The sequence below is a fragment of the Cyprinus carpio genome, chromosome A13, assembly GCF_018340385.1.
Source record: "Cyprinus carpio isolate SPL01 chromosome A13, ASM1834038v1, whole genome shotgun sequence".
Taxonomy (NCBI): domain Eukaryota; kingdom Metazoa; phylum Chordata; class Actinopteri; order Cypriniformes; family Cyprinidae; genus Cyprinus; species Cyprinus carpio.
In genome coordinates this window covers 16,814,500-16,830,558 of record NC_056584.1, presented here as the reverse complement: position 1 = coordinate 16,830,558, position 16,059 = coordinate 16,814,500, and the positions used below count along the sequence as shown (strand labels likewise).

Here is a 16,059-nt window from a genome sequence, read left to right as displayed (position 1 = left end):
TCAGTGTTATATTGACAATAATAAGAAAAATCTATTGTCTACTACAGATTCATTATAATTAAAATGAGCCAATCAACCAAACACTCTTAAGTGTGGTATAATTTTAAATAAGATATGTTTTCTAATAGTTTAATATGTGTTCCTCAGTGGTAGAGCATTGCATTAGCAGTGCAAAATGTTGTGGGTTTAATTCCCAAAGAACAAACAAACTGCTAAAAAAAAAAATTATACCCTAAATGCACTGTAAGTCACTTTGGATAAAAGTGTCTGCTAAATGTGTAATTGTAATATTAGAGACATTTAAATATTTTTGTTTTCATAGTTTTGATAAAGCTTGTTTCTCTTTGTTTTTATCTCTCTGTTCATCTTAATGTCTTTTCAGTGGCTGGAGAGCTGATCAGATCAGATATGTGTCCTGTCAGAGCTTCACATCCTCCTACAGTCAGAACCACTTTAGTCATCATGACACAGAAGCAGATCTGCAGCTCGATTCTCACCAAACAGTGCATTATGATCTTCAGAGAGTCAAAGACCAGCACAAAACCAGCATGAAGAACAGGTATGAGAGCTTATTTGAGGGAATCAAACTACAAGAGAATCAAACCCTCCTGAACAGGATTTACACACAGCTGTACATCATAGAGGGAGAGAGTGAAGGACTGAATGAAGAACATGAGGTGCTACAGATGGAGAAAAGTTACAGGACACTCCAAGACACTCCAATCAACTGCAATGACATCTTTAATCCTTCACCTGAACTAGGATATGAAGAGAAGAGAAGAGAGAAGAACGACAAAATAAAGACTGTTCTTACTAAAGGCATCGCTGGAATTGGAAAAACCGTCTCTGTGCAGAAGTTCATTCTGGACTGGGCCGAGGGAAGAGCCAATCAGGATGTAGATTTCATGTTTGTGCTTCCATTTCGAGAGCTGAACTTGATTAAAGATCATCATTACAGTCTTCACAGACTTCTGCTTGACTTTCATTCTGAACTTCAATATCTGGACTCAAAGATTTATGATAAATGTAAAGTTGTGTTCATCTTTGATGGTCTGGATGAAAACAGAATTTCTCTGATGTTTTCAGACTGTCAGAAAGTTTCTGATGTGACTGAGGTTTCATCAGTGAGTCTATTATTGACGAACCTCATGAAAGGAGATCTGCTTCCCTCGGCTCTCATCTGGATCACCACCAGACCAGCAGCAGCCAATCAGATCCCCTCCAACTACATCAACCGTGTGACAGAAATTCAGGGATTCAATGACCCTCAGAAGGAGGAATATTTCAGGAAGAGAATCAGTGAGGAGCATCAAGCCAGCAGAATCATCTCACACATCAGAAGAGCAAGAAGCCTCCACATCATGTGCCACATACCCGTCTTCTGCTGGATCTCAGCCACTGTGCTTCAAAACATCCTGAAACAAGATCGCAGTGCAGAAATCCCTCAAACTCTGACTGAGATGTACATCTACTTCCTGCTCATTCAAACAAATATGAGGAACCAGAAGTATGAAGAGAGAGATGCAGAGAAACCCTTGCGGTCCAACAGAGAAGTGATTGTGAAACTGGCTGAACTGGCTTTCAATCAGCTGATGAAGGGCAATGTGATGTTTTATGAAGAGGACCTGAGAGAGAGCGGCATAGACATCACTGACGCCTCGGTGTATTCTGGGATTTGCACTGAGATCTTTAGGGAGGAATCTGTGATTTATCACAGGAAGGTTTACAGCTTTATACATCTGAGCTTTCAGGAGTTTTTTGCAGCACTGTATGTGTTTTACTGTTATTTACGCAAGAACAGTGAGGTTCTGAAAATGTTCCCGACAGGAAAGTCCAGAACTCAGTGTGAGAATGTTCCTCTGGATGTGTTTCTGAAGGGAGTAATGAATGAAGCCTTAAACAGTAAAACTGGACACCTGGATCTTTTCCTTCGGTTTCTTCATGGTGTCTCACTGGAGTCCAATCAGAGACTCTTACAGGATGTGCTGATACACACAGAGAACAACCCAGAGAGCATCAAGAAAATAATACAAAACCTCAGAAGAGGTCAAAAAAACAATATCAGTCCTGAAAGATGGATGAATCTGTCACACTGCTTGATTGAGATGAAGAATAATTCTGTTGTTGAAGAAATGCAGGCGTTTTTAAAATCTGACACGAAAGAAAAAAAACTTTCTCTTGCACAATGCTCAACTTTGGCAAACATGATCCTGATGTCAGAGGAGGTGCTGGATGAGTTAGACTTTAATAAGTACAACATCAAATCAAAAGAGGGCAGAAGAAGACTGGTACCTGCTGTGAGGAACTGCAGAAAAGCTGTGTGAGTGTGAAATTATGAACATAATTATATTTGACAGAAGTTGTGATGGAGGATTGATTAATTGGTAAAACTTTAGTTTGGAGACAATTATTAACTAGTTGCTTATTAGCATACATATAACTAGCATATTAGCTGTTTATTGGTACTTATACAGAACATATTAATGCCTTTTTCTGCATGACCATATTCTACATCCCTTAATCCTGCCCCATACACAGCAAAAAGCCCAGTGTGAGATTTACTGTACTCAGAGTTTGAGTCCACACTCGAGTGTTAAAATTAACACTGACTACGTTTACATGGACATCAGTAATCTAATTATTTACCTTATTCTGAATAAGACAATATTATGATTAAGGTGTTTACATGAGTTGCTTTTAGAATATTCCTTTCATTCGATTAATGACATGCGTCATTACGTCACCACGCGACGCCATCCGACGTATCCTCCAGAATTTCAAATATAAACATATAGTTCATCGTCATTATAATGCCATATACAGTTTTGGGTGTTTCATTTTTAATATACTGAAAGCTTCAAGTGCAGTTAATTATTTATCATGCTATACATGCAAACAGACGACGGCGTTGTTGAAGCCATTCTTTTGTTTGCCGTCAAACGGTTAACCACTGGCATGTGTGTATCTGTCGCAAAATGTGTGAAAGTCCTACACGACGGTAATAATGTGATTAAGGTGTGTACATGTCTTTACTGCACTGCAATAATGCGACTAAAATAAGAATACTCCACGTCTTAATTCCATTTTGTTTACTTCAATCATGACTTTAGCCGGATTAAGGTAATCAAAAATCTCTGTTTACATGGTAGATTCTTAATCAGAGTATTGTTTTAATCATATTAAAATCGGAGTATTGTTGTCCATGTAAATGTACTGACTGAAGCAGTGTTTAAGTTAACAAGACAATTATGTGATTAATTGAATGATGATTAGTGAAGACACCTGATGTTAACAAGCAGAATCACTGAAGTGTTTTTATATCACCATTATGTTGGTCACCATTTTGTTTCATTGGACTCTTGACCCTTGAAATTTAATTATATGGTTATGTTGGTTATGCTGGTTATGTTGTGATAACATAATCCCCATGTGGTGATCTCATTAACTGACATCATTCTGAGCTCATTCTCTGATTATATGGATTATCTGTAAGTTTTACATTATTGATTATCACAGCCCTGTGATGCACACATGAGAAAAAAAAAAGTTTTAATATTTGAAAAAAAAAAAAAAAAAAAATTCTCAGGCTGTTAATTCTCTCTAAGAACTTATGTAGACCTCTAACAGAAATAAAGTCAATCTGATTAGTAATAAGTGAAGCTGTAAATGCTGTTTGTGGAGTTGTTTAATCCTCCTCTGCTGAGATCTTCAGAGATGTAATATCTTTTATATTCAGCTGAATTCATCTAAGGCTGTGACTGTTGTCAGTTGTTGTTGTGATTCTGTTGGTCTATTTTTTTCTGTTCTCTTCTTTCCTTCAGTGATTTTGCTTGTTAACAAGCTTAGACAAGCTGAGAGGACCCTATAAATAATATATAAAGATTATGTGGCTCAGAAAAGGTCCAGTGTGGTTTATTTCTTTGCTCTTGGCTGACATGTGGCATTGCTATGGCCTGCTTTTGCCCCAGATCTGGCAAACAGGAGCGTTCTGCCCAAGTACCATCATTCCACGCTACATGTGGGCCAGATCATCATTCCACATGTGCCAGATGTGGGCTGGATCTGGGAAGACAATATGTTGCTATCTGGGAACTAAGAAAGCCAAAGGCGACAGTGGCAAGAACCAAAACTCCATCTGTGACAGAAATGGAGAAAAAACTTTGAGAGAAACCAGGCTCAGTCGGGGGACCAGTTCTCCTCTGGCCAGATGAAACCAGCATAGCATGGTTTACCGTATTGACCCAAATATAAGATAATGTTTTTTTCTTGGAAATACATTTGAAAAAATGCAGTCATCTTATATTGAGGGTCTATACTTTGACACAGTGGCGGCTTTAGACAAATTTTACTAGGGGGGCCAAGGAGGGGCCAGTGTTTAACCAGAGGGGCACATTAAAAATGGCAACCCATTTTATTTAAAGATTATAAACTTTATTTTACTTTAAAATCATATTAACATTCATTTTGTACAAGAGTGCGTGCAGGTGCAAAAGAGGTATGACATAAAAAAATGAAAAATACAGTACAGGGTACAAATACAGGGTGTCAATTCAATGCGAAAATAAAACACCAGGGTACAACAAAGGGTACAACAATGTGCCATTTCCTATTTATGGAAGCCTCCCTTCTGTGGACAGTTGAGTCCACACTTAAGTTTTTGAATTGGCACAACAATGCTGGAACAATTGAATTTTAATAAAATATAGATACACTACAGCAAGTAGCAACAATACTGACATTTAGATATTCGCTTCTGCTTCGATAAGTTTGCTTAGATATCAGGGATGTAAACATGTATGGGCAAAAAAGAGAGAGGTTATCGAAGCCCTCGCCCATGGCAATATCCAGATACTTACATAATTGTGATGAATTTAATCCTTTGTAAGTTATCATTTTGCAGTGTAAGATTACAGTTAACACCTAAATAAATGTATTATGTATTTTTATTAAACTTAGTGAGTGTATCAGCAGCAATCTGCACAGTAATTTTATACAATCTAAACGTTAATAAAAACAAATTACTATTAGTACTCTTATAAAATTCAATCAGGCAATCATACATTTCACAATTTTATATTTATATATGAATGTCAAGAATTCAGAAGTGTATATATTTATAATGCTTACACGACACTACACTACACAGAATTAATACAGGTCCTTCTCATAAAATTAGCATATTGTGATAAAAGTTCATTATTTTCCATAATGTAATGATAAAAATTAAACTTTCATATATTTTAGATTCATTGCACACCAACTGAAATATTTCAGGTCTTTTATTGTTTTAATACTGATGATTTTGGCATACAGCTCATGAAAACCCAAAATTCCTATCTCAAAAAATTAGCATATTTCATCCGACCAATAAAAGAAAAGTGTTTTTAATACAAAAAAAGTCAACCTTCAAATAATTATGTTCAGTTATGCACTCAATACTTGGTCGGGAATCCTTTTGCAGAAATGACTGCTTCAGTGCGGCGTGGCATGGAGGCAATCAGCCTGTGGCACTGCTGAGGTGTTATGGAGGCCCAGGATGCTTCGATAGCGGCCTTAAGCTCATCCAGAGTGTTGGGTCTTGCGTCTCTCAACTTTCTCTTCACAATATCCCACAGATTCTCTATCAGGTCAGGAGAGTTGGCAGGCTAATTGAGCACAGTAATACCATGGTCCGTAAACCATTTACCAGTGGTTTTGGCACTGTGAGCAGGTGCCAGGTCGTGCTGAAAAACGAAATCTTCATCTCCATAAAGCTTTTCAGCAGATGGAAGCATGAAGTGCTCCAAAATCTCCTGATAGCTAGCTGCATTGACCCTGCCCTTGATAAAACACAGTGGACCAACACCAGCAGCTGACATGGCACCCCCAGACCATCACTGACTGTGGGTACTTGACACTGGACTTCAGGCATTTTGGCATTTCCTTCTCCCCAGTCTTCCTCCAGACTCTGGCACCTTGATTTCCGAATGACATGCAAAATTTGCTTTCATCCGAAAAAAGTACTTTGGACCACTGAGCAACAGTCCAGTGCTGCTTCTCTGTAGCCCAGGTCAGGCGCTTCTGCCGCTGTTTCTGGTTCAAAAGCACACGCCTGTGCACGGTGGCTCTGGATGTTTCTACTCCAGACTCAGTCCACTGCTTCCGCAGGTCCCCCAAGGTCTGGAATCGCTCCTTCTCCACAATCTTCCTCAAGGTCCGGTCACCTCTTCTCGTTGTGCAGCGTTTTTTGCCACACTTTTCCCACAGACTTCCCACTGAGGTGCCTTGATACAGCACTCTGGGAACAGCCTATTAGTTCAGAAATTTCTTTCTGTGTCTTACCCTCTCGCTTGAGGGTGTCAATAATGGCCTTCTGGACAGCAGTCAGGTCGGCAGTCTTACCCATGAGTGCAGTTTTGAGTAATGAACCAGGCTGGGAGTTTTTAAAAGCCTCAGGAATCTTTTGCAGGTGTTTAGAGTTAATTAGTTGATTCAGATGATTAGGTTAATAGCTCGTTTAGAGAACCTTTTCATGATATGCTAATTTTTTGAGATAGGAATTTTGGGGTTTTCATGAGCTGTATGCCAAAATCATCAGTATTAAAACAATAAAAGACCTGAAATATTTCAGTTGGTGTGCAATGAATCTAAAATATATGAAAGTTTAATTTTATCATTACATTATGGAAAATAATGAACTTTTATCACAATATGCTAATTTTTTGAGAAGGACCTGTATACAATTAAATTATGCTTATTTTAAATGTATTGTGCAGGCTAAAAATATATAAGCTTTTAATAATCTTTCAGTGCGCAAAACCATGATAATATGAAACGCTTCAAAACAGAGCTCACAAAGCGTTTTTAAAAGTTCACGGCTTTTAAAACATTTAAAAGTTCACGGCACAAAGCGAAGAAATGTCGAGCATACAAATCCTAGTGTATATCTGTCCAACAGTTTATTGATCATTTGTTTCTTCACAGTTTTAAATTCCAGTTATTGTGTGTTTGATGCTGATTCATAGTCCTTGTGATGTGTGTGATCTAACAGGCACAAGCGAGTTTAAAAACAGCAACAAACATAAAATACAAATACACAAAATAAAGTCATTTTATGCAAATCCACAGCCTTTTAATCTACAGATTAAGCATTATAATGTGAATATATCATATTGGAGAGAGTTTTACCATGCATCCTGCTGTAACCGGACGAGGCGCGCGCGCTGTTTGAATACTGAATGGAGAATGATTGACAGCGGCAGAGGAGGGAAAACAAGGTTTCCGTAAACTTTAATTTAATAATGTAAATAGTCTTTTGTCCCTCACATTAAGATATGAAATGGCTTCAAATGACTTTGTGAAATTATAATCAGACCCTCATAGACCCAAGTCACCCAAACTGACGTGAAAAAAGCGGGAGGCGCCGAAAAGCACGCTGTTTGCATCCCTGAAAATGATTAAGTTTCTAAACCTATCGAGACCAGACATTTACAAACTTGATTTCATTATCAGTGTGAGGAAGAAAAGTTACACGGTTATGTCCAAGAACAACAAGTCACTTACAAGATGAAATAGTTTTGCTTACCTTCGACTCTTGCAAAAGAAGAAATCGTAGCTCCTCTCTCCAGTAGTTGCTGAGCTCTCATTCACCGAGCAGCACTGCAGCCAACAGTGTTTGGGTGCACTGCACTAATTTACCAGTGTAGAACGTTCCGTCGCATTAGGCGCTTGCATGTAAAATCATATTACATTTTTTTTTTACAGCGCGGGGGTGGCCACAGGGGTGGCCAGGGACATGGCTACAGAGGCACGGGCCTCCCTAGGCCTCCGTGTAGAACCGCCACTGCTTTGACATGTCAGTAATACAACCACAACAAATGGTGGCGCCAAATACGCGGAAAACTTTAACATTTACGCAGACGCATTTATCCAAAGTGACTTACAGTGCATTCAGGCTATAAATTTTTTTTTTAACAGTATGTTTGTTCCCTGGGAACCTTTTGCGCTGCTAGCTCTATGCTCTACCACTGAGCCACAGGAACTATACAGTTTTACAAAACGAGTGTGCCATGAAATACGTAATTAATGTGTGTTGTAAAGATCGCGAGTGAAAACAATAGGAAAAAGAAAATCTTACAGCGGCATGAGTAGTGACTGTCATTTTAGCGTGATTGGAAAAAAAAACTTCCTCTGTAAGTGATTTTAAAATGTAAGACAGTACCCAGATTTGAAGACTACAATAAGATTTCACCTTTACTGTTAATGTTTTTTTTTTTTTTTTAGGCTACTATGAGATGGAAGTACTAAATGTTATAGGCCTATAATTCAGATTGGTTATATACGGGTTATATCTAAAAGTTTACATTTTTAAATGTGATTGTTGGTACATTTTACCAGTATTTAGGCTACCATACTTTCAAAACAAAAATTAAAATAGGAAAAATATGCAATATGAAAATAATTTAAGAAAAAAAATATTTATATATATTTTTCTAAGTAAAACACAAGATTTGGTTTTCAAAAAGTCTTTTTCCAAAAGGTACATCTGGAAAAAGGGGGGTCGTCTTATAATCAGGGTCGTCTTATATTCGGGTCAATACAGTAATTCCAGGCTGCACAGAAGTCCAGAGGACTTGTCTGGTTCCTGTGGTCTTGTGCCGATGGTCGTTGAGGTGATGAGGTCTTCGCAGGGTCTTTCACTCTGGGGTGCATCTAGCTGACATGGTCTCCGCTGACATTCGGGACTGTAGAGGTCATTTCTAGGTGCTGATCCACCATCTGGTCTGGATACAGACTGGATCCGTATGGTTACATTGACCTCGGAATAAGAATGAAAGAGACTAATATTAGCATAGATGCCATTCTTCTTACGATGTAGCGAGAACATCAGGTGTTATGGGAGTGTTCCCAGTTTCAGGTTGATCTAATTAATACAGCCTAACAATCCTTTAATGGATTTGAATTATAGAAATGTGATGGTGTATTATGTGTATGCCAGGTTAAAGAGATGGGTCTTTAATCTAGATTTAAACTGACAGTGTGTGTCTGCCTCCTAAACAATGCTAGGTAGATTGTTCCAGAGTTTAGGCGCTAAACAGGAAAAGGATCTGCCGCCCGCAGTTGATTTTGAAATTCTAGGTATAATCAAATGGCCAGAGTTCTGAGATCACAACGGAGGTGAATGACTATAATGGGATATGAGCTCGCTCAAGTATTGAGGAGCTAAACCATTCAGGGCTTTATAAGTAATTAGCAAGATTTTAAATTTTTTCATTGTTCAATAGGGAGTCAGTTTACAAAACCGGGCTAATATGGTCATACTTCCTGGTTCTATTAAGAACTCTAGCTGCTGAATTTTGGACCAGCTGGAGTTTGTTTATTAAGCGCACAGAGCAATCACCCAATAAATCATTAAAATAAACTAACCTTGAGGTCAAGAATGCATTAATTAATGTTTCTGCATTTCACATTGAGAGCATAGGTCATAATTTAGAAATATTTTTAAGATGGAAAAATGCAGGTTTACAAATGCTATAAATATGGTTTTCAAAGGAAAGATTGCTACTAAATAGCACACCTAGGTTCCTAACTGTTGACGAGGAATTAACAGAGTAGCCATCAAGTGTTAAACAGTGTTTTAGGTTATTACATGCAGAGGTTTTTGGTCCAATAATTAAAACCTCAGTTCCCTTTCAAGGGAACTTCGAACTGCGTCCTCTAGGGCTCGCTATGGGGAACACCTCGTCGTGACCCGTGTCTGAAGCATACATTGAAAAATGTCTGAGGGTGAAGAAGCTGAGGCTGAGCCTTTTCAATCCTCCTGCCCTGCGTATGAAGAGCTGTTAGAGGTTATGGATCGTACCACAGCAAAGTTGGACTTTCCATGGAAGCGTGCCAGCAAAGTGATGCCATGTGGTCGCCTCGACGAGCGTTATTTGTCTGACCATAGCCCTCCAGCCCAGGTGAGCCTTCCATTCTTGCCTGATTTATATACAGAAATCGAAAAAGAATGGAAGAGGCCATTTTCTTCTCGCATACATCGGTTTCAGCATACGAGTTATGCCAACATCGAGGGGATGCGCGAAAACGGCTATGAGAGGATGTCCCCTGTAGAAGAGATGCTGGCTAGCTATCTCTCTGTGGGGGAAACATCCTCTCTTAAATCTCCCTCTTTGCCATCTAAGCCCCTACAGGATACATCCCGCTTAAATGGCAGAGCATACGCAGCAGCAGGTCAGGCTGTGGCTTCGTTGCACACAATGGCAGTGCTTCAGGCTTATCAGGCTGATCTGCTGAAGGACCTGGATAAAGGCGAGGGCCTTTCAGCTGACCAGGTAGCCGAGCTGTACCGCACCACAGACCTCTCTCTCCGTGCTACCAAGCAGGCCGCCTCTGCCATGGGTAGGTCTATGGCAGCCATGGTGGTAACGGAGAGACATCTGTGGCTGAACCTGGCAGACATCAGGAGGAAGGAAAGGGGCTTTCTTCTCGATGCTCCGGTCTCGCCTTCCGAACTTTTCGGTACCTCCGTCGAGACGGTGGTCGAGAAGTTCAGGGAGGCAAGGACGCGCTCGGCTGCCTTTAAATCCTTCATTCCACAAAGGTCCAGGTCTGAGCCCGAACAACATAGGGGTCCTGGCCCTTCTCGGTCTGAGGATCAAAGATGGGCGCAGAAGGCTAGTTTCGCGGCTCGCGCTCCTCCCCTGCCTGCAGGCAGGGGTAAGAGGAATCGTGGGTCACGAGGAGATAAGCAGAACCTGAGGGATGTGATTCGGACGAGGCAGCGTTCTCGTCCAAATCGGAGCGATACCTAGGTAGCTACTCATTCCCTTTGGGTGGTTTTTAACTTCTGCTTTTATCCTCCCCTGCCTAATTCCCCTGTAACCACCAGCTCTCCACCTGATCGAGGTTAGGTGGAAAATTCTCGACATAACAGTCTCCTATGCTGGACCTATGATGTTTTGGCTGGTTCTATGTTCATAGCAACCACCTTACTGATGGTCCGGACTGAAGGAGGCACCCCTTGAGCGGGCTGAAGTGCAGGAGGGTGGGTGAGTATGTAACCCTTTCTGTATATATTTATGTGTATTAAATTTCTGGTGGTTATGTGTCTACTAAGAAACTCTGTGAGTTTCCTTTGCAGTGCTCAGTTACGGTGTTTACTAAACACTCGTCAGCACCGGCCGTCCGGCCTCGTGCTCTGGTATTAGGCGACAGAGATCACAGGCTTCTGCGGGAGCCTCGCTGATCATCATTCATCACTGCAGGTAATTTTATGGATGTCAGGCCAGGTCACCCTGAGGGGCCTCCTGTATATACTGCCTCAGGTGATGCAAAATTCGAGCTTGCCTCTCCCGTGCGGTTCAGCGCCTCTGCGATGCTTAGGAACCTATAAGTACACACGCTAAGCTCTGTGTACTTTCTGGAAACCAGGTGGTCAGTGTGCACGTGAACACTTTGGGCACTTTCTAAAATCCACGAAAGTGGATAGTGTGTACGCAAGACTCTGCGCACTTTCTGAAATCCTGTACAGTAAGGGTTACGTGCTCCGCCTCATTCCCTTTCTTGAGATGATTAGACCTTGGTTCCTTGGGCTCCATTCAGCCAGTATGTATTTGTTTATACACTTCAAGCATCGCTTCCCTCAACATGAGGGGCTATTTGGGCGATTCTCATGGTAGTTTAGCAGCGCTCCCCTTTTCCAAGAAGGGTCGCCTATGAGCGCGCTACTCTGAATTCGGAGTTCTCCTCTCATATGAGACTGAGTTTGCTGTTTTTCCCCAGAGCGCTCCAGCATTATTTCCACAGATCGAGTTGATGACTCTCAAACATACTGTATTTGAGATGCACCATTCCATCTATGAGCTGCTCTATCAGAGTGCCACGAGAGCCCCTCCTTAGAACAGTATTTAAAAATCCATGCTATGGTAAGTGTGCACGTGAATTCTTTTGCACACTTTCGGAAATTCACACTGTGGTAAGTTCACACGCTAGTACTCTGCGTACTTTCTAAAAATCCTATATGGTGAGGGCTTTGCGTGGTTGCTTCGTGCCCTTTCTTGAGTTGGTAAAAGCCCCGTTCATCTTGGGCGCCACTCCACCTATTTATCCTCGGATACCTATCTAAACAGGGTGTTGGTACTGGAGATCTGTTGAGACAGCTCCTTCAGCAAGCTTATGCAAAAGCAAGCAGTAGCCCCTGTGTGACATCCAAGACTTAGTATAAAATACTAGGTTCTTAGCCGTATCCCTTAAAAAGAAATCTTTCCTGATTCCAAGCCTTCAGCTCTACCCCGGACCAAGGCCCTAACAATCAAGTTCGGTATGTAGCTTAGGCCTTTGGCTGTAAGGGGTACTGTCACAGACAGCCGTCTAACGTCCCGGGGGCAACTCCCATGGAAATGGTGGAGTTGGTAATTAGTGTTCGCCATTATTCTGGCCTGCACTCCCCTCAGCATGGCGGCATGGGTATACTGTTCCCCATAGCGACACCTAGAGGACGCAGTTCGAAGTTCCCTTGAAAGGGAACGTCTCAGGTTACGAATGTAACCATGGTTCCCTGAGTAGGGAACGAGACACTGCATCCTCTAGCTCCCTGCCATGCTTCAGATGCAAGCTTCAGACGAAGAAGTAAATGATGTGTTCTCCCGGTGCCTGTTTTATAGTCGCGCCGGTAGTGACGTCAGAGGCTGTCGCCGGCCAACTCGTTGGTGTTTTTTCAATGTATGCTTCAGACACGGGTCACGACGAGGTGTTCCCCATAGCGACCCCTAGAGGACGCAGTGTCTCGTTCCCTACTCAGGGAATTATGGTTACATTCTAAACATCAAACTTTTTTTTTTTTTTTTTTTTTCAGAATTTAGCAGTAGGAAATTACTAGTCATCCAGTTTTTTATATCAAGTTAGTTTTGCAAAATTGTATGTTTCATTGTGCTGCAAAGAAATATAGAGCTGAGTATCATCAGCATAACAGTGAAGGCTAATACCATGTTTCTTGATGATATCTCCCAAGGATAACATGTAAAGTGTGAAAAGCAATGGTCCTAGTACTGAATCTTGTGGCACTCCATACTGTACTTGTGATCAATATGATATCTCGTCATTCACTGCTAAGAATTGATGACGGTCAGATAAGTAAGATTTGAACCATGCCAATGCAATTCCACTAATGCCAACATAATTTTTGGTCGAAAGGGTCAAACGCATCACTAAGATACAGTAGCAGATGGTGGCTCATGAGTTTTAAAATAGAGAAGGCACACTAATTGTATTGTAATGTCCACAATTTGTAGAACATGTTCATACATTCACACAAACACTAGACCTTCGAATCATATGATAGACCTCCTCATTGTGAACAATTTTGCCTCTGGTAGTTCATTAAACATTCACAAATATGTTAAAAACATACTTTTGCAAACTTTTCCTAGGTTTTTCTCTCAATCTCATTCAAAGCTTTGCAGTAATATTATCTGGACTCTCTAGATCAATAATTATCAAAAAAAAATTGAATTTTGTCCTTTGGTTAGCTATAAGGGCACATTTAAAAAGGGGGTTTGGCCACATGTAACCAAAAGCCTATAAAACCTAAAGAAGAACTCAAAACTTTAAGAGACTTAGTGAGAATATATGTCAGATGACTCTTAACAAGCATGCAAAGTTTCATAGGGATTGGACTATATGTGGCGGTATAACTTCATTGTATATATACTGTTTAAATGACAGTTTGGTAAATCTGTTGCTGATCAAATATTCAATATCTCTACTCATCATAAGAACTTGGTACATTATCAGCGCAGCGTGAGACGTTCAAACTAATAGCACGTAATTTACGTCTCTATGATGATTGGTTGATACCAGAAGGGAGGCTAGCCTCCTCTACGAGGTTTCTTTCTCAACACTCCTCAGCGCTGAAAGTGAACACTCGATGGTGATTGGCTATTTTTTTTACCAACTGAGGCACGAGAGCTCAACTTTCCACCGGCCTCCCCCTCCCCTTCTCTAACATTAGCGGTTATTATTACATCAGCAGATTCTGCACATTTGCAATAGAAAAGCAGCGCTTTCCAACTTCATTAACATGTTATGGTATTACAGCTGTGAAATTACAAACAAAAAATACAGATTCTGAGACATGAACTGAAATGAAATGTGAATTTTATTAACATTAAATAGTCCTCCCATTTTCACCAAAAAATTAGCCACCACTGCATGTTGTAGGTTTTGATGATTTGACAAGTTTATACAATTCTTCCTCTAATTTTATCTCTAATAGAATGGATCTTGGAAGTAAAGAAGTTCATAAATTACTGCTGTGCTGTTGGGGAAGCTCTGCGTCTGCAGTGTTTAAGTTAATTATGCTTTATTATTCATTAATTCAACCACTGTATTGAATAAATTCCTGGGGTTGTGTTTGTTCTCTTCTAAGAGAGATGAAAAGTAAGTAGATCTTTTTAGAGCTTTCCTATAAGTAGAAGTACTTTCCTGCCATGCAATATGAAATACCTCTAGTTTTGTTTTCTTCCAGCTGCGCTCCATTTTCTGGGCTGCTCTCTTTAAGGTGTGAGTGAGTTAAATACACACAGCATCAGACTGTTTTCCTTAATCTACTTTAAGCGTAAAGGAGCAACCATATCTAAAGTGCTAGAAAAGAGAGAGTTAATAGTTTCTGTTACACTATCAAGTTTTTCTGAGCTATTGGACATGCTGAGGAATTGAGACATGTCAGGAAGATTATTTACAAAGCAGTCTTTTTTGTTAGAAGTGATGGTTCTACCATATTTGTAACAAGGAGTTGAATTTGCAGCTTTAGCAATATGGAGTATACACGAGACTAGGTAATGATCTGAGATATTATCACTCTGCTGCAGAATTTCAATGCCATTAACATCAGTTCCATGTGACAGTATTAAATCTGAAGACAATGAGTAGGTCCTGACATGTGTTGTCTAACCCCAATGGAGTTCAGAATGTCAATAAATGCTGATCCCAATGCATCTTTTTTATTATCAACATGGAAATTAAAATCACCAACAATTAAGACTTTATCTGCAGCCAGCACTAACTCTGATAGAACAAACGTCATAGGGAATTTATCATGAATACATGTTTCTCTGGATAATGTTATATGAAGCATCATTACTTCAAATGAATTATACTTGAAACCAGAGCTCTGAAAAAATACAGAATATATTACTATAAATTGTAGCAACACCTCCCCCTTTACCTTTTGAATGCAGCTCATGTTTATGTCATCAATGGTTTCCTATTATAATTTTGGGAAACGCAACCCTGTTTGAATGCACTGTCAGAAGTGAGTGAGCACTCTCTGTGATTGATTGGTTCTGTCTTGCAGCATTTGCATGTGTTCAGATGAGGAGGAAAGTAGTTCTATCCTACTCAATTATTCGTTCATAAGTTCATCTGCCTTGGGAAAGCTAGCATGTCTCCGACATAGTGATAACACTTGTTACCTTCTCTGGTGCAGCTCAAACAAGTCTTGTCCCATTCGTTGATATTTGTTATATTACAAATCCCAGAATATATGCGTTGTAGTCCAAACGAGTTGTTTGTTGTAGTTTTTGAAAAGTGATTCCTGTTAAATAAAATCTCATTTTGAATTGGTCTTTGAGCTTTGTAACTTTGCAGATCTTTTTTATGCTCAAACAGCAACATTACAGACAAACTAAAGTTGAAAAAGGGAAAAACCATAATAGCACCCCTTTAAACTAAATCACAGGTTAATTTTTTATTTATTTATTTTTTTTTTTTAAACACACACCTTAGTATCAATATTTTTTATTTGAGCATCAGTACCACCATCCCTACTATAAACAGGATCAATAATTCTGGGGTGTATTCCAGAAAACACGGTTAACTTACCGTCAGCTATACCCGAACTTTTGGTTGATTAACCCCAAAGCTTGGTTACTCAAGGTATGTGGTTCCAAAAACGCGTCTGGGAATAAGTTGCAACGAATTGACGAGTCACTATGGAAACGGACGCTAAAAAAAAGCGTGCCATGCTGTTTCTTTCTTCTTTTTTTGTTCATTGGTTGTTTACATGCTTAGTGCATATTG

General features: G+C 40.0%; 1 protein-coding gene across 7 annotated transcripts in view; it reads left to right on the top strand.

Annotated features, from left to right (window-relative positions):
- Positions 1-16,059, top strand: part of LOC122147244 (NACHT, LRR and PYD domains-containing protein 12-like) — a 64,006-nt gene that overhangs the window by 31,658 nt on the left and 16,289 nt on the right. For all 7 annotated transcript variants that reach the window (XM_042769023.1, XM_042769024.1, XM_042769025.1 and 4 more), the window contains one exon: positions 383-2,320. In XM_042769023.1, coding sequence (XP_042624957.1) covers positions 383-2,320 — 1,938 coding nt within the window. The remainder of the gene's footprint in view (positions 1-382; positions 2,321-16,059) is intronic.